The 23,980-nt window shown below is 35.2% G+C and overlaps 1 protein-coding gene across 14 annotated transcripts in view; it reads left to right on the forward strand.

The window, feature by feature from the left end:
- Positions 1–18,803, forward strand: part of LOC149794659 (dopamine receptor 1-like) — a 119,736-nt gene extending 100,933 nt beyond the window's left edge. For all 14 annotated transcript variants that reach the window (XM_089964269.1, XM_089964260.1, XM_089964267.1 and 11 more), the window contains one exon: positions 15,124–18,803. In XM_089964269.1, the coding sequence (XP_089820395.1) occupies positions 15,927–17,129 (1,203 nt within the window). In that variant the 5' untranslated portion in view covers positions 15,124–15,926 and the 3' untranslated portion in view covers positions 17,130–18,803. The remainder of the gene's footprint in view (positions 1–15,123) is intronic.
- Positions 18,804–23,980: the final 5,177 nt, after the last annotated feature.

Genomic DNA, 23,980 nt, shown 5'->3' on the forward strand with positions numbered 1-23,980 from the left:
ACTCAATTTTATGTTCACCCATTTCCAGACTTGTTCCATTTATCCATACAATCTGTACCGTGTGTCCTATATGCAAGATCCCTAAATCCAAATATCTTTACAGTTCACTTTAGAGTTGTGTTTGTGTGTTTGCGTGCTTGTGGTCGCGTGTCGACGCGCTCCATTGTTGTCATCATTTTTGCATAACTGTAATGACTCTTAAATACAAATGCTTTCTAACGGCTCATTCCAAGTTATATTCATACATCACCCGAACTGTCTCGCTGTCTCTGTCTCTGTCTGTCTCTCTCTATATGTCTGTTTTTCTGTATGTCTGTCTCTGCCTGTCTGTCTGTCTGTCTGTCTGTCTGTCTCTCTCGTCAAACAAATTTGTTTTGATGCCAAATGTCAAGGAGGGATATTATTGAAATTTGGTCATAAACTTGATTTTCTTTTAAGCCCAACTTTCTCATTGCTCTATCTTTGTTTTGTTTTGATTCGCTTTTTGCCCAATATCGTTATCAATTTCCTACATAAACGTGTGATTATGTACAGTATTTAAAATAGTTAAACGATATTTTAAACAGGTTCAGGGTGAGAAATGAATATTTGACACCAATATAGACGGTAATTTATAATTGAGCTAAGAAACATTCCTTAATCATTGAGACGGAACCATGGAACAAGTCAATAGAGTTCTGCCACAGAATGTCAACAATTAATAAATGAGGTTAAGTGATCAAAGTTATGATCGTCAATTGATATTTAAAATCAGAGTAGACATCTTTGTCAGAAGAACAAGAATTAAAACTAACTTTACGTTTTATCATTTGTACACATGCCATGATTTAAATAGAAATGGTTTTCGATATGAATACGGAGCTGCTGTTTAATAAGTGATTGATTTGCTTGTTTATTTATGTATTAAATGTGAATTGATCGAAACAGCAGTCATGAAACTTGTGCTTTGTAGAGTAAAGAAAAACAAATATGATGTATTCTTTTAGAGTCCCACAATCAGGGCTTGATCCAGTGCGAAGGAGGCCAAAATATACACACCCTCTCCCGCATAGCCCCCCTCCCCACCCACCCCCAACATGAGCGCAAAACAACAGAAAGATCTTCCCTAGCCAATCTATCTCCACCTTGGCGGATCGATCAGATATTTCAATACTTTGTACTAGCGACATCTATTGGATCTCAAGAGTTGTCTCCCTTAGTATGCAATGCCATCTAACCAATAGCATGTAACAGCGCTGCATCATACATCGGCCATAGCTGGTAGAGGCAATTGACCTGAAAAGTAAGATTAACGTCTAACATATGACTACATCCAAGAGAGAAGCCATTACAGGCGTATTTGAGGGAAAGAATGCATTTGTGCAAAAACGGACCGGATGTGGAAAATTGCTTATCTATGAATCCATTCCGTTGTGTGCTCCTTTTGTGTCGAAGTAGGAACAGCTTTCAAATTCGAACAACTTGGTTTTGATTGGATGTGGTGGCTAGCCCCTGCAACCATTGAAATCCAGAGACCCGAAGCACGGAATATCTGATCGATCCGCCTGGTGTTGATAGGCTAACAGAAAGCGATGGTTACATTTATGTGCTTCATGTGCAGATTACTTTCGCTAATCCAGGTAAAATACCGTGCTGTCAGACTTCTCCGAAGTAAATAGTATTGGAACTAAAAAAATTCAGCCATTCTTAATTGTCTTCAGAGGCTTGATTAATATTAGAACGGTTAGATGCGGACCAAATTATGGGGCCGATCTACAGACAGAGCTGGTTTACAGACAGGCCTGATTTGTTTTCTCTAAGTTTTATTGTGTGCAAACAATATCGAAATATGACTTAAATAGGATCCAATGAACTGCGCATAACATTTCCTTAATTTATTCTGGCGTGGCGAAGTAAATGCGGTATAATTGTTTGTGTTTGTTGCTTTACAATTTATTAAGTAATTAAAAGTGTATTGTCTGGTGGAGTCAATTATTATAAACGCTTCAAATTCGGTTTTGGAGTCTTTGACTTTTCTAATAAGAACAAATCCTAGAGTCGCTAAAAATTTGATTGTTTCTATAAAAAAAAATTGGGGGGTGTTTTGTTTTGTTTTTGTTTTTTGTTGGGTTTCTTTTTTTTTTTGTTTGTTTGTTATTTCTTTGCGTGAAATACATATACAGATGTTTATAAAATTCTCACGTTGCATATATGTTACTACTGCATTCCATTCGAACTCCTCAGCATTGTTCCAGTGATGATGGCCTGTAAATAAATATACACTAAGTATAGTGACTCCGGAAAGGATATACTTTCTCGTCAGCAAACAGTACATACAATGCTAGCTTATTTAAATTTCCAGTGAAAGAGTTGACCGGGAACACTTTGTAAAAATCGCTGTAAAACATCAGACCTGACAAGTAGGCCTGGTCGACTTTCCAAATATTGTTCAAACCAGTTTTTGTTATCCATATTTCTCCTGTTTATAGTATGCTTCTATTGACATTCTTAAGTGTAAATTCTCACCATAAATCGAATTTGCTGACAATGTATCCAGAAACTAAATAACAGTTTTGACGATGTTTTAAAGGAAAGTAAATTTGGTTAAATTCTAAAAGTATAGCGCACGCACATGGTTGCCTTTGCATGTATTCTAAATAATGTTATCTGTCCTAAAACTGGTTCTTTCTCCGTGAAATTTTTCATAATGTGGTCCTGGAATTATCAAAAATATAATCAGGGTATACATATGATTATTTTTGCCCTTTGTTGAAATGCAGGATAAACAATATAGACTGAAGAAGATTTCTCTCAAAAACTATTATTTCTTTTCCGAATGTTAAACGTTTTGCGGTAAACAAAACAGATTTAGATTAGTTAACTAAGTTCCAAACTCTAAAAATAATCCAGAGGATAAGAAACGTAAATGCAATTTTCCCCGACAAAATGATAATTATTGTTGAATAAACTGAGAACAGGTTGGTTAAGGACAGTAAGTTCTCTTTTTTAGCAGTTGATGAACTTTATGATTTGGCGATTCCAAGTAGAGGGCGCTATTTCAGGTGTTGATACCATGAGAATCTGATGAAAGCCAACGGCAATATATGAAGTAAGATGAATCTGTATATAGCTCATCCGGAAAACAAAACCAAAATTTGTAATTACAAAATCTAGTCCTTTGTCGCTCATACTTTATTCTGAATAATAATAATAATAATAATAATAATAATAATAATAATAATAATAATAATAATATAATAATAATAGTAATAATAATAATAGTAATAATAATAATAATAATAATAATAATAATAATAATAATAATAATATAATAATAATAATAATGATACGCTGGCTCATGCGATTATGTGACTTATCTTACCCGAAGTAAACACCTCTCTTTGCTAGATTTGTTGCTTTGAATTATTTATCATCATATGATTGTAAATCTTATATTTCAATACCAAACATATAACTGGTATTCATTATCTATTGCCATGTTCTTTATTTACTTGCATATTTAACAAAGCGGTTTTAATTAAATTAATACCATTGTTTTGCAGAGAGATTGGAATCCCTCATACTAGTATATCTCATTGCTGTTATTTAATTCATACCATTGTTACCCAGAAACAGAGGTATTCCTCATTTTAGTATATCTCATTGGTATTATTTAATTATTGGTATTATTTATTATTTCCCAGAGCCATTGGTAATCCTCAAACTAGTGTATCTCATTTCTATTATTTAATTCATATCATTATTACCCAGAGACACTCGTATTCCTCACACTATTATATCTCGTTGCTATTATTTAATTCATATCATTATTACCCAGAGACACTGGTAATACTCATACTATTATATCTCATTTCTATTATTTAATTAATACCATTATTAACCAGAGACACTGGTAATACTCATACTATTATATCTCATTTCTATTATTTAATTAATACCATTATTACTCAGAGACACTGGTACTCTTCATACTAGTATATCTCAATGCTATTATTTCATGCATACGACTGTTATTCAGAGACATGAATACTCCTCATACTAGTATATCTCAATGCCATTATTTAATTCATAATATTGTGACCCAGAGACACTAGAACCCTTCATACTAGTATGTTATTATTTAATCATATATTCCACTTAATCGTCTGGGAAAGAAACAAAAGAACAGACTTTTAAAAATGTCTTCTATCATTATATTAGTACTTTAAGTCCCCAACCCTTTTATTCATTTCCGTACGTGCCTTGTTTTAACAGCTCTTTAATGCTCTTCGGTGTCAACGTATCAGGAGGCTGAAATATGTCTACTTGTAATTGTTAGATGCAAATATTATTAATTTTGTTGAGTTTACTATCTTTTGTTTGACAAAGTGTCAAATCTTTAAATATGTTTCCATTATCGAATTAAGCTTTTGTGTTTGTTGTATTGATGTTAGGCTGATTGTTTAACATTTATCAGCCTATCTGTTCATTTAGTCATCTCTGTGCCAAACTAGCTAGTTATGCTTATTTGTCTGTCTGTCTGCTGCCTACGTACCTGCTTATTTATATATCCATCCGTCCGTCTGACAGATAAATCACTCGATCAATGGATTAATCTAATTTCTTTCTTTTTGGTTTTCACTTTTCAATATTTAGCTTCTAGTGGTTTCCTTGTTTTGTTTCATTATCCAACTCTTATTATGAAGAATACGCTTATGCACCATGTTGTGTATTCAATGCAAGCTAAATCATACGTCACTCATTTATTGAACACGTGATATTTTAGATCGTCCTCATAATATGGGATATATTGGTATAAGACAATCGACATGGTATTGTATGTTCAAACAAGTTCCGGCTCTAATCGGAACATCTTAGGCCTCTCCGCGATCGGAAAGAAAGGATATCTCAACTGTACTACATGTTCCAATAATAGTGGATAAACATGTTAATTTGTTTTTTCACATCTGCCGGAAATCCGGCTACGTATTAATGTTACCTCATTCATAATACCTCTGTCTGTTCCCACATTCTAATGTAAGCATTATTGTATCAGTATAAAGGGCCATGTATTAGTTACGCGATTCGGGTAGCTCTAATATGGTGATAAATGAATTAATTCAAGGTGTATTTCATTCCTAAGAATAGCTCTCTGTAACTGTTTACATTCTTTCAGTACATGGATTGACCATAGATTCAAACCACACTATTGCATCATCCTTAATGTTGTTAAGTAGGCGTAAATTATAAACATCAATGGAAGCAGCAAACAAGCAATACGAAGTGAACGTCACGAAAATCAAAAACATTACAGAGCGCCAATGGCCGTCACACAAACCTTAATAAGATGACAGAAGTCTGAGTTCGAATTACGGTTTTGATCGAAAGTGGGTCAAGAATCAGATTCAAATAAAGGAAGGAATTTAATGGCATTGTCCTTCAGGAAGGAATTTAATGGCATTGTCCTTCATATGGACTAAATCACATACATTTCTACCGAATTCCGCTTAGAGTACACTTAGGAATTTAATGGTGTTGTCCTTCATATGGACTAAATCACATACATTTCTACCGAATTCCGCTTAGAGTACACTTAGGAATTTAATGGTGTTGTCCTTCATATGGACTAAATCACATACATTTCTACCGAATTCCGCTTAGAGTACACTTAGGAATTTAATGGCATTGTCCTTCATGTGGGCTAAATCACATACATTTCTACCGAATTCCGCTTAGAGTACACTTAGGAATTTAATGGCATTGTCCTTCATGTGGGCTAAATCACATACATTTCTACCGAATTCCGCTTAGAGTACACTTAGGAATTTAATGGCATTGTCCTTCATGTGGGCTAAATCACATACATTTCTACCGAATTCCGCTTAGAGTACACTTAGGAATTTAATGGCATTGTCCTTCATGTGGGCTAAATCACATACATTTCTACCGAATTCCGCTTAGAGTACACTTAGGAATTTAATGGCATTGTCCTTCATGTGGGCTAAATCACATACATTTCTACCGAATTCCGCTTAGAGTACACTTAGGAATTTGATGGCATTGTCCTTCATGTGGGCTAAATCACATACATTTCTACCGAATTCCGCTTAGAGTACACTTAGGAATTTTACACATACCTAATCAATGAAGCCATCGATTCTGGACCCATTTTATCTTGACAAGATGAGTTATGATTTAGCAGAAATTTACATTTGCAAAATGATATGAACCTTGTCTTCGACTGTGCAACTGTGCAAGAGTCAATGCCGTATTGTAACATATGTTTTAATAAATAAACATTGTGACTTTCCTGATGCTGATGAAGAATTGCGATGTGCCATTAAACGTTAATACATGCATAAAGTTGTTCAAGTTTGTATTCGCTTGTCTACGAAAGAGGTTCAGTTTGTCAACCAACGTGTGATCTGGTTAAGAAAATCACGTGATAGAGAATTAAGTAGATATTCGTATATCCTTTTTAGCATTGTCTGTAACGATTTAGTTTGCTTTGTCTTTTATATTATAGAAATTGTTTAAAATGCGAAGTCCTGCAGAAAACTAATTAAATCATGTAAATACAATTTAAAATCGCAAATTCTTATCATGTGTTTCCACATGATGTCATAGCACTTATAAATTACGCAGTAATATGTGTAGTCCGCGTCACGTGATGCCTGCTAAAATAAAATAGTACTTGCCCACGACATGTATTGTATATATTTTGGATTATAATATAATGCAAACATTGATTTTGAACATTGAGGATCTGTACTTTGCTTAGTTCAAGAGGCGTTGTCACTGGTTTGAACACAATATTACTTACGATGAGTCACATGCGACTTCTAAAGCAGTTGATTTTGCGTTTTGACTCTAATGTAAGTGCAAATTTTTCACTTTGGTCCTAACCTTGAATATACAGATTATATATTTTATTGGTATATACACTCGTATTCCATGTGTATTATTCAACTAAGAAATAGAATTCATCAACACATTTCACATACAAGAAGATTTGTGTAATGTAAAACAAGTTTTTTTTGTGTGAAGGGGGAATTTATTTAATTTTTTGTTTATTTTGCTTTGTTTTGATTATCCTCTCTAACACGGATTCTTCAGTCCATTCCTTATACTGTACTTGGGTGGAAATAACATATATTAGATACGATTTAAAAATCCATAGGTTCACTATTAACATGAGTTTTAATACATACTATATCTATATATATTCTGTAAAATTAACCATCATTGTGGAATATAAAAATATACTATCAAATTCAATTTCGAATTTAAATCCATCGTCGTCATGAACTCAGACGTATTTTTTGTTTGTTATTCTACATGCTACCTTCCTTTCTGCACTTACTCCTCATTTTCATCAAGCTTTGGTTAGTCGGTGAAACCTTTATGAACTGAGATTTGAGGGACTGCAAAACAAAGCAAAGAAACGAGCAAGCACAATAAAATGTCATGAAAGACCGGTACGCACAAGTTATGTTAATTAGAATCTGATAATCCCGAAAGTAGAAAATGAAGAAAGTTGGGTAGATTATTGACACAGAAGCCAGACAGAGGCATATCAGTGTTGTTATCTTCCTGTCGATAAAATACAAGGTTTAGGGCTAACTATATTTGTTGATGAATTTTAGACACCAACTTTAACTGAAGGATTTAACAGAATAATCTTGCCAACGTGGAATAGAGACCAATCACATCACGAAAGCACACACAAACGCACGCACACATACATATACATACATACATGCATGCATGCATGCATCCATCCACACACACACACACACACACACACACACACACACACACACACACATACATACATACATACATACATACATACATATTTAATTTGTATTTGTTAGGGTTTTATCTTCATGATTATAAGTTATTTTATAGTATTTTGGACTTGACCTTGTCCGAAATCAAATTTTTTAGCTATCTGACCAGAAACCTTTATTTTGATAAACAAATAATACATAGTTAATATGGGTTAAATATTACGATCATTATCTTAGTCTGAGTTGAGGACTTTGGTATTTCCCATGTATACGAAGGTTATGCCTGATGTTTACCACATTCTTTATTACAAGTTTAGTAACAGATTTTATCTTGCAATCATCCCAGAATGCTCAGGAATGGAAAATTCCATTAAATAGAAATACTATTTTCATAAAGTGCTAAATGTTGCTTAGGTCAGGTAGAGGGGCTTATAATCTTGTTTATTTGAGAAATTACTCATTCTAGCAGTATCCGTTTTATTGTTGTATTCAGTATTTTCATTTGGGTGAAAATCATTTATTTAAACTGTTATGCACTGGAAATACAAAGTGCTAATCTATAATAATCCCGGACAGAAACATTAACTTGTAATTATAGTTAATTTAGAAACGGACATATTGGATTATAAATATTGCAGGGGTCTGCAATATATGGCACGCGTGCCACAAGATAGCACGTCAAAAAGTTTTGTTACGAGCGAAGATCAGCCAAAAATCTCGATTTTAACTGCGTTACTCTCTCACTGGTGGCACGCGGTCGATCATTTTGTAATTAATCCGGGAAAAAAAGTTGGCACACTATGTAAAATTGGTTGCCCACCCCTGTTAAACTGATTCATCAAAAGACTCTTGGCACATCTCCCAGACACAGGCTACTAAATGCACGTCATCGCATTATGTGAAGGATCTTATTTCGAATATCACAAGAATTTAATTAGAATTTTTTTCATTAAGAATGGTTATCGATCTTTGGGACTATTTGGCATTTAATACTGTAAGTTCCTTTTAAAATTTCACTTTTGTATTCATGGGAAATAACATTTATTTATGAGTTTTATAAAACTTGATGAATTTCACGGTTACGGATTACTGCCTTTTCACCTCTGTTTTTGTGGGTTCGAGTCTCGGGTTCGGTTAATGTAGGTATGTGAGAAAGCTTGCCAGTAGCTTCTCGTGGGTCGGTAGTTCTTTCCCGCGTTTTCCCTGGTTCTTCCTCCACCATTCATACTGCATATCCTATCTTGTTCTGAAAAATGGCTTTAAACTCTACAACAACAACTAACTGATTTTATGCTTACGATCCCAGCCTCGTCTTGGGACTTCTTCACACTAGATACTCCTAGCATTCCTTACGATCGTATTAGCAATACAGAACGAGAAAATGTCCTTTGACCAAAACATTATAATTATTTCTGAATACAATGCATTTTAATGGTGTTTCACTGACATTTTAACCCCAAAAGCACAATTAAAAAAGCAGTCTGAAATTCCTTTTGCCCATGTATTTAATTCTTGTATGTGTGTCAGGCCAGCTTGATGTAGAGTATTAACGGCTTTGTTGATCTGAATGATGTACGAATATATCCTGGCACAAAGGTGTTTAAAAAAAAGTGACTGCACTATTAGGGATAATTGCGAGACATAGGTATCGTGTTTCTGACGGCGACAGCCTCATCAGTGTTAAGATTTTAAGATTCTTGTTCTGTGGTTGTGAAAGTCTTGCATTTTCAATTTGATTTATGTTACACTTAAATGCTCTATTATTATTACCTACCAAAACTTTGTACCCGGATGTGCAGAAGTGTCTAATTCGTCCACGTAATAAGAAAGCGGCGTCATGACATTCGTGACTTGAATGTGGTATATGACACTTGTTAGACATAGTGCTCCGTGGAACCCTTTGTTTTGATAAGTCCCGTTCATCCATCCCTCGCGTGTGCGTTTGAGAAAACGCCATACGGGGATCTGGAGAAAAACTGATCTATGACAGACTGGCTTGTATCTGCAAAGAAAATTGCATATACGGTTACATAGCCATGACATCCGAAGCAGACCGGGTGACACAGGCTAGTTAAGAGCAGTGTTGCTTGTAACGTCACACATCAAGGAGTTCTTGAAATTGGAAAAGTGATTTAATTGGCTGATGAGATGAAGTGATTGATTTCATCGTTGTAATGAAAATGAAGCTTCACATTTCACGTTTAATTGCACTTTTTCATTGGATGATTAAGACACACCTCCTACATCGGCGTCTGCATATGAAGTAGAATTAAATAGTCCTCTTTTAAGCGCTTGCTATAAACTTAGTTTGAATGATCACATAAAATATGTCAGGAAAAGTTTTCAGATATAGACGGGTGTTGTTTTACTTCTACAATGTTTTACAAAAGCGCCATCAGTCGTAACATAGTTCAGACCCACGTATGCCGGAGATCTCACCAAACTTCGCGAGACTCTGGTTGAATGAGACTATTAGTCTGACATCCTGGATCCTCTTATAGTTACAGTCTAATGTACCTAAAATGTATGCATCATTTGGTACATTACACTGATTTTCATTAAGGTTACGACGATCCGGTAGTATATGTCAAGCGTGTGTGTGGCCAGCTGAACGACCAATTATGGACTCTTTATTCCTAGAATTAGAATCCACTAGCATCCTATTGCCTATGTGCTTATGTTGTTAGTCTAAAAATTATTGGTTTCGAAAGTGTAAGCACACGACTATCTGAACTGAATTCGTCTTTACACTGATTTAGAACAAAATCGCATGTGACCATAATGCAGGTCAAATACTGGAGTAACCATGACCACGGAGCCACAACAAACAATTTGCACTAACGGTGGGATTCCGGTGAGGTATTATTATCAGTATATTAAATTAATTGACTAATAAAGCAATGCCGGCGACAACTATTCAATATATATGTTGTCCTAATGGGTGCTAGCCCGTCCCATTTGTCACCAATTAAAAAAGCAATTACCATCAGGATGGTTAACGCTTTCAGTGGCAATTTTCTTTTGCGACGATTGATCTTATTATGGATCAGATGATCAACAGATGATCAACAGATAATCAGTCAACAGTTAAAATCTGTACAATTTTGTCTAATAGCTCTTAATGTGCATGTGAGTGTTCCGCTATTAACCAGCTTAATGATACCAAACGGTTTACATAATCAATAAAAGGCACTACGTGACATTCCTGAATACCTTGTGCCTAATGTTGGGTCTAGTTTGATGTGTACGTGCGCGTTTTGTTCAAAACGAAAAGGAATCTAATAACATACTGTGATATCATCTATTGAGAATCTGTTGTTTACTGTAATTGTTTGCAACGAGATTTAAATTTCGAACATTGGTAGCATGAAGTCCTTTGCCATTCACTTGAATTATTATTGTATCAGATGATATTGATTGTACTATTTCAAACCATCCCTTTAATTCTGTTCTGGTGGGTGTACAGGATATAAAATGCCTGTATAGTCCTTGGGATATAAACATCATCTGAGAGGTTTGTTTGGGATAAGATTTGGATATTTTCAATTTTAGTTTAAAACATTAAATTTATTTAAGTTTCATTTTGTTAATTTGTTTGCACGCTGATCTCCGCTATATTCCCCAATGAGGCGTTCATGAGCATGTGTTTGTCTATGGAGACACATATTCCTACTTTATTTCATTTTCTTGCAAATTGTTAACCTGTAGATGAGAACGAGTGAATCAACAGACTCGAAGGGAAGTAATGTACGCAAAGATCTACAGAAGTAACCTGCTACAAAGAACACCTTTGAAATCAATAAGAAAATAAATATTATATCCCACAGAATGCCGAGGACGAGTTCTTGTAATGTTGTGTGAGTCTTGTAAATTTACTTCGATATTTTTGTGTCATGTTCACTGAATCACAATGCAGGCAAACGTCTGTTTGGTTTCATTGCTCCATGACCTGTCAAACTCACAAATGGTGTGTCTTTTACACACACTATTGATCTCACTTAACGTGATTTGTGTCTGAGCTTGAATTCTAAAAGTAGATTAATATATTTTAGATCAGATGACACTCTAGCATAAGAAAATGTATTTACCGTGGGTTCTTATTAAAAAGAAGTGTCAGTGTTTATTAAGAAGAAGTTTTAGTAACAAAACACCTTTGTATCGATCTGGGGTTCAAGAAGGGCATTTTATGACGGAAAGGTCACATGAGTAAAGTTGGATATTAGACTTGGACTCATTCAGTTAACTACACTTCTGCTTTATAAAAGACACGAGATCACATAAACAAAGCGTCCCTGGCAGTATCATGGGCAGATTCAGATGTTTGCTCAACGGGAGCTTGGTTATAAGAATAGTTGTGTTTAAGAATGGCAACCATTCTATATGGGAGCTTGGTTATAAGAGTAGTTGTGTTTAAGAATGGCAACCATTCTATGCTTTTCATCGAAATTGATGTTATTTTAACGTAAAAGAATGGGAATTTAGCTTATACATACCACTTATCTGCAACCTCCGCTTCTGAAATAAACTTAATTAACAGTTGTTATAAAATTAGTCCCAAAGTGATCAAATTTGAAGATACCTTCAGTTGAATTCGTAGACTGCAAAAATACCACATACAATGATCATGCAACTGATATCATTACTTTGTATGACACGTTTCGTAGAGTTAATTAAAGTTGCAAGACGAGGTCATAATTTGTTTGGAGAGGTTGCCATGAATGTGTAGAATATTAAATTTAACTGGACCAAAATCTCGTTGGAATAACTGACCTACCCGAATCGTGTACGTAACTGTTAAGTTTGTCCAACCAAGAGGAAAATAAATGAAATTCAGACGCTTCCGTCGAAAGCAAAGGCTATTTGACTAGGAACTGAATATGCCAGTCACAACGCTATATTTGTTATGTAAAAGAAATAATACATATTCAAAAAGAGATATAGCGGTTTATTATCATTGTCTGTGCAATGAATTTTGAACCTTAGATTACTTGGCTCCAAAGTCAATACATTCATGATATATCGGATAACATAGTATTGTGTTGTAGTCTTCGGATTGTTTCCCGTGTGCACGCGTCAAAAATGAAGTGGTTTTTCCTTGGGCCTGGCAGGTTAAGATATAAATCACGTACTTTAAGTGAATGCCTTGGAACAGATTTTCTAGTTATAATTCCCATATTAATCTAGTATTCGCGATTATATATTTATACTCTCTCTCTCTCTCTCTCTAACTGTCTGTTTGTCTCTCTTATATATATATATATATATATATATATATATATATATATATATATATATATATATATATATATATATATATATATATATATATATATATATATATATATAATATACATAATACAAATATACATAATACAAATATTACTAAAACTGTTTATCACTATTTATTAATAAATTTTATATATATATGTGTGTGTGTGTGTGCGTCTCTCTCTCTCTCTGTATGTGTGTGTGTGTGCATCTGTGTGTGTGTGTGTGCGTCTCTCTCTCTCTGTATATGTGTGTGTGTGTACGTCTGTGTGTGTGTGTGTCTCTCTCTCTGTATGTGTGTGTGTGTGCGTCTCTCTCTCTCTGTATGTGTGTGTGTCTCTCTCTCTCTGTCTCTCTCTCTGTATGTATGTGTGTGTGTGTGTCTGTCTGTGTGTGTGTGTGTGTGTGTGTGTAACAGTAATTTACGGATGTGCATATTATGCTCACCGGCAAGTTTAAGTTTTAAAATCTTTATTTTTATTAGCGTAATTAAGAAACACTATTTTAAGTTTCATCTCTCTCTCTCTCTCTCTCTCACACACACACACACACACACACACACACACACACACATACACACACACACACACATTTTATCTCAGTAGTATTATATACCTTTGGTATATTCAAGGCAGACCTGTACGATCTCCAGTATTTCATTGGGCGACACAACCCAAGTATATAACTCGTATTGTACTTACTCTCTCTTTCTGATGTCTAGTTATCTAGCAGAAATGCATTTCAAAACCATAATTATATACGTGTCATTTGACAATTTTCTCCTGAGTTAAACATATAAACGAGTTTAACTGCGCTTTGGAAGAGTTAATACAAACATGCAAACAAAATACATCGTGTTAAGATATTGAAAGTGCCCTGATGGCCCTAATCTCAATAGGGTATCGATATATATGGAAAAAATACCAATACTCAATAATGTCGACTTATCTATTGAAATATCCTGCATAAATAGATTTTCATTTTTGGAATCGCCGTTGTGGAAGCCAACAATTATCTTCGAGTAGTTTAGTCTGGATTCTAGTCTGGTACATGGGCTATACTTCGCTCAACTTAAAAAATGACTACTAATCCAAGTGACAGCCTAGACTTGTATAGAAAGATTTTGTTTGCATATTCCGTTTGTAAACATTACGAATTCCTTCTGTATGATCCTTGACAGAAACTATGAGCACACGATTTTCGTTTGCTGTGATTCCTGACTTAAAAACAAAATCTTGTTTAAATTTGAACTTTGCTGTCGAAGACTAAAAGTTTAATTTTGAAACCGAAGGATAAACTCCAATAACTGGTTTTGGAAATAAGTTACATTGTGCAGTGATATAAGGTACGTAGGGATTTCATGAAATTAAGTAAGTACTGGTTACATATTCTGTATTTTCACACCCCAAGTACGTGTCTTTTTATTTCTGAAATACCTTTTCTCCTGCAGATATGTTTAACCGGAAAATGTTTACATTTACTATTGATCTCGGTGCAAAAGTAGTTGTAGCATATTTCTCTTACCTCAAACATGATTCATTAAAATTATATTAATTAAGGTACAAGAATAGAATTACATCTGGTCAGTCTTATTTCTTGAAACTTAAAATATTATCTTAATACCGATTGGTCATTATTATACATAATGACCAATCGGTAGTAAGATAATATTTTAAATATTAGTGCTAGTAACAATTCTAGACCCAAACCAACTTGCCTCATGTTCGATCAATGTTAGAAATATGTAAAGCAGGGAAGAACTTATGTATTGATTTGTTGTTAATATATATGGACAAACGAAAAGTATTAAACGTCATCAATTAACAGCTTATGCTTTTAGAATATATCATTATAATTTTCAAAACCGGGGTTTCGTTCTTAAACAAACGTTATATTTGAATGGTAAATGCTTGATTATAGTTCGAATACCTATATAGCCTGTTTCGCGATTATACACGTTATCGATCGTACTATATTCCCACGTAAAGTAGGTACACACATAACCTTTTGAAATATACTCTTATATTAGATTCAATCGCATAACGGTTTAATCTATGTACATTAAATATTCTTTTCCTTTCAGGTGGAATTCGGCCATTATTCTAAGCTGTTGACGAATATATTTGACCTTTCGGTCGCTGAAGTGATGTGCCCTGATCAAGTTTCCCGTCAGTTTTAATTTTGTGAGAGACTTGCTGAAATTATATTTATATGAAAAGAGCACATTAATATCTGGTATTTACTCAACTCGGTCATGTCCTATTCTCTGTAGCAGTGGATATAAGTGGAAAATCAACTTTGGGTTTTGGTAAGCTGGCTTCATTCCGCCCACAGTGAAAATCTTTACCCTTGCCGACGCTGATACCAGGGGAATGCGAACAAAAACGGGAATGTTTGATCAGCGGTGCGAAGGCAAATGGCACTAACTACCATAACTGTAGATGAGTAAAATGTAGGACAACATAATCTATTTTCAATGTTTATCAAGGTGGTTGAAGCAAATTTGGGCGGTACGTTCAAGGTGTTTACTCATACGAAGGAATACACACTACGTTTAATCAAACTTCAATCCATATCAGAGAGCTATACAAGCTATTCTCTGACACTTGGTATACGCAAAAATTGTGTTTGTTAAATTGACACAAGCAATATATCTTCAGCTGATCTAATTATGCGCTAGACTGTCACACGTATATGTGACGGTCTTGTCTGAAAAGATTACGTTTTTGCGCAGATACCAGTCAGACGTTTCCTTGAAGGCTAGTATGATCATTGTTGTCAGAGGAAAGTATCACAAAACGTTTACGGTAACTCTAGTTTATATGCAACCCCGGCAGGCCAATTATTCACATCAGAATCAGGAACTACAAAGATTCAAACTAGAATATGACCAATTATACGCTTCTGAAGCTCCCTTTTAGCACCACTGCATCCGATTCAGTAACCTATGCTGGGAATTTCACCACGAATAATTATACATCGGCTGCTCCTGAGGATCCCCATTTTGGGTACTCTGTTGCTGAACGAGTAATTATTGGGATAATATTAGTGACTATTATATTTCTAGCCATATCTGGGAATATTCTTGTGTGCATAGCCGTTTTTACTGATCGAAGGTTAAAACATCTCAACAATCTCTTCCTCGTGTCTTTGGCGATAGCGGATCTTTTAGTAGCTGGTGTTGTGATGACGTTTGCGGTGGTCAATGATATTTCTGGAACTTGGATGTTTGGATCCATTTTCTGCAACATATGGGTATCATCGGATATTATGTGCTCTACGGCTTCCATTTTGAACCTTTGTGTGATATCCTTAGATCGTTACATCCACATTCGGGATCCGCTCAAATATGCGCGATTGATGACGTGGAAGAAAGTAGCTGCAATGATAGCTTTTGTGTGGATAATGTCTGTGATAATTTCATTCATACCAATCCATCTTGGATGGCATAGAAATCCCGTTGATAATTCCCCGCAACCGCCTGATAAATGTATTCTTGAAATCAGTGGAACGTATGCAGTTGTGTCTTCCACAATTAGCTTTTATAGTCCATGCATCGTCATGTTAGCCTTATATTGCAAGCTGTATATGTACGCAAGGCAACAAGTAAAGAGTATTAAAAGCACTTTAGTCGGGAATCACCTCCAGGATTCTAAGAATTCTGGGAAGGGGACATCCTCAAAAGTTTCTGACCATAAGGCAGCCGTGACGTTAGGAATTATCATGGGAGTTTTCCTTTTCTGTTGGCTGCCCTTCTTCATACTGAACCTAATTGAGGCCTATTGTAAATGTGCTCCCATTATACTATTCCAAATCCTGACATGGTTAGGATATGTTAATTCCTGCTTAAATCCGATCATTTATAGCATTTTTAATCAGGAATTTAGGTCAGCTTTCAAGAAAATTCTATTCCAAAAGACATGCCATGTTTGCATGGACGATAGAACATCATCATTTGATTTTAGTCCGAGTAAAGCTAAGAATGGAAGGAATCATATGAGGAAGAAATATCTTATTGTTGAAAATGGTTCAAAGGCTTCGAGAGATTCCACGGATCCTTTATGTTCAGACGCCGTAACGGCAGTGTAATGTTGCCTAATACAATACAATACATTTAATGTTATAGGTTTTGAAAATGCTTCCGCTGCTTTGGCCTGTCAGAACTATGTCTTACTAAAGACCTTTCAAGAAACCATAGCTACAAAAGTGTACAGATATTTAAATCAATTTCCACTGACCGTAAGGCTCATATTTTCAACATTATTAAGCTTTAGTGGAAAGAAATGCAAAATTAGCTTACGTCATATCGACGATATATCAAAGACAAAACGTTATAACCGATGATCATTATACACTTTGTGGTATGTTTTTGAGGAAAATTTATATGAATGTGCCCACCATCAAAATCCCCATGGCTGAGATCTCTCCATTTCGTTATGTAGTACAGCAAATAAATGAACTTGGTTTTAGGTTCACGCCTCCTAATGCATACAATTGACCCATACGCATGCGTCTTCCGAAGAAACGTTGTTAATTTTTTCACTAATTGTTTTCTACCACTCAGCGACCTTTCTTTCTTAAATATGCTAGCTATTATAACAGACACACTGGTTCCTTCACTAATACCCTGTAAAACCTTCATTATGAAATGTTTCTTCTTAAAAACCAGTCTCAGTATTGAAATATGTGTTAAATTAATGTAAACATATATGCTGATCATGGTTATGGGAACTTTCTTTTGTGAGAATACGAAACGAAACTGTCAACACGCATTAGATCTGAAATAAGTTTGATTCACTGAATGGTAGTATGCAAAATGTTCGAATTTTAGATCTCTCTTCACCCACGCAAGGACAAAAAGGACTTTTTTGTTTAGTTGAAGGAGATTAATTTGGAAATGATAGATACAAGTGTATTTAATACAAATAATGCAAATACAGATTACTAATATGGCATGCAATCGAAATTTACTGAAGCTGAAGCTGAAGCAAGTGTTGGCATGGGGCGTTTCGCTATTTAGATGTAATCTACCAAACACTGTTACGCATTATTTTTCTCCAATACCATACACGATTGTACACCTCTTGTTTTTCTTTTAAGCTGCTAAAAGGAAAACCACGTTACTTTACGTCATATAATTCAAATATTAGAGGAAATAGCTTGTAGTAATGGAATTTACGGAATGTTCACGTCCTCCCTGTTCCAACTCAATATGTGGTGTAGATTTTACACAAGGCTGGATTTAGACATGGTGAGGCCCTAAGCTATGGGAGGCTGTAGAAGCCCTATTTGGTAAGTGTTAACAGAGAATATGGGTCTGTAAAAACTGAACTTGGCAATTTTTTGCTAATTAATATGATGTAAATTATGCAAGGTATATAAAATATACTGCATAGATAATAATAGTGAACGTAGTATACCAAAAACTCACGGGTTAAATTATTACTTAAATATAAATTATAATAAAAATGTAATTTTAAAAACAAAATCTGAAATTATGAGAGATCCCTTCAGACAGTGAGGCCCTAAGCTGTGGCTTGTTTAGCTTATGCCTAAATCCAGTCCTTATTTTCCAATATGCATACCTGTTTCAAAGTAGTTTCGTCGGGCCAATGCAGTTAATTTAATTGAGTTGATATTTTGGAGTATTCAACCTTCAGTTTTGCTATTATTATAAATGATGTCATTTTTGTGATAGCCAATGTAAGTAAAATAGTTACGTTAATCTTGCTTATATACTGCTGCAATACACATTGTGATGAATTATTTTGTTACCATTTGTTATAATCCCTACCCCCCCCCCATCCCATAAAAAAGACTCCTGCGGTTTTCAGATGCACTTTCATCAGATAATGACTGCACACTATTTATTTATTTAATATCACATTATTCAATAAACTCTTCGAGATAACTTAAGTTTTACATTACAATTTTTGTTTTTACTTATAATAGTGTAATCTTTTGCTATTATTGAGATAAATACATAAAATAAACCCAATTACACTGGTCAGATAAATCCAGTTTGTGTTGGACAAAATCGTTAAATAAATCGAAATTATCGAAAAGTTAAATATTTTATTAGTCAACATTTTTAATTTTTAGTTCTTGGTCAATGATATTTCATACTTTTTGGCTGTATTAAATAAAGTTCTTTAATTCAGCATGAATGATTTACTGCATTAGCATTCTTAAGTTTTCGTTTGAGACTATACATGTATATAGTCAAAGTCCGGTACCCGACTTAATTTTCTTCTTTTAATTTGAAGCTTTAAGGTTAAAACGAATAACGGCACAATGGCATACTTTCTCTACATATCTCAAAGATTTAGGCATTTATTTTGAGCTGCTGTTTCCTTGCTATATGTAAATTAGTGCTGAAAATGAAATGAAATTACAGTTCATCTCTTTAAAAATGCTGTTTATGAACTTTTGAATAATTCTGACATAAAAAGAGCCATGAAAAATATGTTAACTTTACATTGTTCTAATAACGTTATCAACATAATATCACCATGTTATTTCTTATTACACAGTAAGCTATTGTGCCAATTTTCAAAGCTATGGCTGATTGGATAATCAAGATATCGTCTGAAATCTATTTATCACAGGGCCGCGCAATGTTGGCCGCTCTAGAAGATGTGGGACGAATCGGTTAACTCACTTTCTCTTCCGGTAATGTAGATCAAGCACACATAGTTGACGATAGAGTTTGGAATGTAAAACTTGTTTTAATTTTGAGTTCACATTCATCAGATTTCTGCTATATTTTTTTCTGCAGTTGTGAACACAGTTTTAATTAAGACGAAAATTAGTTGCAAGAAAATACGTTTCCATACGAATTTTAAAATGGTTGTCATATAATTTTGACAAAATCCACTGTTCGCAATCGAAATGTTGTAAATGTTAGTGAAACATATAAAAAACAGAAGTTGATAAATCTCCTTTTATAAATGAAATATATATCCGTGTAATTAATGCTATGTTTATGTTGTTTATTTACTAACTTGTGTAAGTAGGCCTGTGAACTATATGATCGCATTCACAAACTCGGTCAGATACACCAGGTGGCCCAGTAGTCTAAAGCGTTCTCTTATCCTGATCATTGTCATCTCATCTCTGTCCACTTGTGTTTGAATCTCGGGTTCGGTCAATGTGTGTATGTGCCAGTTGTTTCTATTGGGTAAGTGGTACTCATCTGGTTATCCCGGGTTCGGCCAATGTGTGTATGTGCCAGTTGTTTCTATTGGGTAAGTGGTACTCATCTGGTTATCCCGGGTTCGGCCAATGTGTGTATGTGCCAGTTGTTTCTATTGGGTAAGTGGTACTCATCTGGTTATCCCGGGTTCTTCTTCCACCAGTTGTACTGACCGTCATGTATAGCCCACAATGACTCCTTACAAAGAAAAGTAGGAGTATCCGTCAATAAATCGAGGGTTTGACGGGTCTGACTTGTTACAATATTAAACAAGAGAAGACACGAGTTCATACCCTTCACCATTGACCGAAAGGTAAGATCCGAACAAGCTCTAGTCTAAACCTCTTTTGGTCAATGGTGAAATCCAAGACTGTCCGAATGCAAACGGCACTTCCTCTCCAGTACTTGTAAAGGCGAACAATTGGCGAACAATTTTGCCCATTATGTCACTAAATGAACGACGTTTGTCGAGCTATTTTGAAATTTTAACTATTCTAGATTACGGCTGGCTAAAGTTGGAAATTAGCCGACGAAATTAGGACAAACTTGGAGGGTTTGGGCTACCGAGGCGTGCGGACTCGTTTCTTCCCCTGTTACAGGTTAGACCCTTCAATGGTGTTGGGTACTCATAGTTGTCTTAGTAATGAAACCCTGTGGTATAGCCTATAGTCTGCATCATAATGGCGTTAATCAAACTACAAAAACAAATTCGATCAACAATTTAATTAAGGGTGATAAGGGTGAAACGTGTCTGGACTTGCACACTTCGCAGCACGTGGCAATCCTAATGATCGTAGGCTTCCTATACTAATAGAAAATAATGGCTAATAGACGCTCTTTCTTTATAAACACTAATTTGCGATTGAAAACGCAGCTCACTCACTCATTCGCACGTTTAGTAGTAGCATACGCACGTGCTCTTTCTCTGTCTCGCTCACCTCGCACACACTGGACGATTGGGTTGCCTTCAGTAGATCCACATATCGGACTGGGTTAATAGGGCAATAGCCAGAAGGGCCCGTTAGATGTCACAAATACTGAGTCCTTTACTAGAATATGATGAATATACTGTATCAAAAAAATGGGATGATACAGGCTAATTCCTCCGAAAATGTTGATCCGATTGCGCTAAGATTTCACGGATGTAATAAATAATGTAACTGTATCAACTGAGTACATATTATAACGCCCGATTTTGGGCTTAATTTTACAGTTATAAAGTGACCATCGACATTATTTGGTACTGTGAAGATGACAATATTTGCTCGTTAGGACCAACATTCATATCCATAAACGGCAAACATGTTGACGCATGCGTCTTGCCGTGGCGATCTCGGTTGAGACCACACAATTGTAGTCTGCGTTCTTATTTATATCCTGATTAACATAAATGTGCTGCGAATCGATCTTTTTAAAGGAAAACATTTTATCCATGATGTCTACAAATATGAATTTCAAACTAAAGTAGAATTTAAATAAAGTTGTCAAACCAAAATTTTAATGAACCGAAAGAGAAATTACCTTGATAGCATTTATAGAACGCGGTACTCATTAAACAAAGCTTGATTAATTATAATCAAAAAACAAATATAAAATATAGTTATATAAACTTTCTAAAGATTACTGTATTACACTAAAACTATATCGAGCAGCAACAATGCTCCTGAGTCTCTCTGATATATAAAGGAAGGAAATCATGTCATCAGCCTCACATTCCTGAGATGAGAAGAATAAGATCCAAACACAAGTGCTTCCATTTTGGAAGCTTTTTCACGAATGGTTTAGTTGGTTGTCAAATATTTAGTAACTATAATAAATTACATGTCGAAGATAACAGTTGAATGGCTGTTACGTTAAAGGGAGGCATGATCGCACACCCATCTTTTACGAGGACCTCACGTAATTCGTCGAGAGATAGCAGCGTAACAGGTATTGCTGTACGGATGACATACCAGACAGTTCAAAGTAGTATAAAGACACAACAATAAAAAATGCGTAAAATTTCCATCAGTGTCAATGTTAAACACAAGGGCATCTTTTTCATACCAGAATGACTTCTTACTTCGATGATAGTTTCTTATCGTGATGTCACAATTCTAAAATACTCACGTGCCACCTCAGCGGTCGTGAGTTGTTATACCCGATGTCAAACTGGTATTTCGTAAGTGGTCAGTCATCCAGTGAATTCGTCTTTTCTTCAATTTCCTACACTGAATTATCTGACTTCTACGTCTCACTTCCAGTAATCGTGAGGCGGCTGATAACCATCCACCACATTCACTAATCTACAGAAAATTAGTAAGTTTTACCCATAATGCACCGCTCTGATGTAAACTAACATTAGAATATACGTATCTCGCATATCTCACAGACGGAACGCGACTACTGAGGCCCCTCCGCCATATTGATTTTGATAATGCATACCTTTATTCGTTTATTCCAGGACGATTTACTTTTCTTGGGTACCCTCCTTATAAAAAAAGAATAACTTTCTTAATTAAAAGTAGACTGGTATCAAAATGTTTTATTGCTGTGAAAGACTTTCATTTTATTGATCTTTGAATATAGTGGTTTAATTTATTATCTTTGCAAGTTTTTAAGCATGGACAACTTTTGCTATTTTTTTTCTGCGGTTAGGATTTTCCGGTTTATGTAAGTTCGTTATATTGCAAATTAAAACATTATGGCACGTATCCTGTAAGAGCATCACAGAAGTACTGGGTCTGCGCATTCGTCAGGACACATTCTAAGCCATCGATCATTTACTGCTGTTCGGGGAGAGGTGGGGTGGGGTGGAATTTTCCAAAGTAATATAACTGACGTCACTGACTACTCCTTTGGGTGACTGAAATTTTAGTTACAAAATGTAGTGTAACCATACGTCATATAGCACACTGACGTGTTTCTAATTAAATTTGGAAATATGTTCTAGTCGATATTGATTTTCGTCTGTTATATAGGTGTCAACATCATTGTTATACAGACATTTATCCAATGCGAAACCATCCTATAATTCGCGAGAACTGAGGGAGCTTGCGTGATAATATAAAATTTGAAATCTTTTCCTGGAAACAACAAAAATGTATAAATCGTACATTTCTAATGCTTTGTACAGTGGAGTGAAGTGTCTAATTTAACTTGCTTAACTAGTTTGCCTGTATTAAACGGAAGTTCTTTGCTTTCTTACATCTGTCCCAGGCCCGTTTCTTCCCAAAGAAAATAGTCCAGGAATTTATTGTCTTGGATCTATCTATCCATCCATCCATATATCTATCTATCTATCTATCGATCGATCGATCATCCATCCATCCATCTACCTACCTATTTATCTATCTTTATATCTCCCTTTCTCTCTCTCAAGATGTATGTATGTATGTATGTATGTATGTATGTATGTATGCGTGCGTGCGTGCGTGCGTGTGTGTATGTGTGTGTGTGTGTGTGTAAGTGTCTGTGTGTGTAAGTGTATGTGTCTGTTTGTGACTTTGATTTGTAACGTACCTTCAACAATTTTTCACTCATATCGCTACGATGTCTGCATTGTGGCAGCTCATACTGAAGTTCAGCACTGGGACATTATGCCGCCGGCATATAGCATCATGTACCACTTGAAACCAGGCCGACCAGTCCTAAAAGTAACCTCTTAATGCAGAACGCACAGTCAGGCAGTTGCAAGTAAAAGGTTTATTAGTCTTTGGTATGACTAGGACGGGGTTCGAACCCGAGATCCTCCGATACAGAGGTG

Source organism: Sinohyriopsis cumingii, chromosome 7 (assembly GCF_028554795.1).
Source record: "Sinohyriopsis cumingii isolate HCF-2022 chromosome 7, ASM2855479v2, whole genome shotgun sequence".
In the NCBI taxonomy this organism is placed as follows: Eukaryota; Metazoa; Mollusca; class Bivalvia; order Unionida; family Unionidae; genus Sinohyriopsis; species Sinohyriopsis cumingii.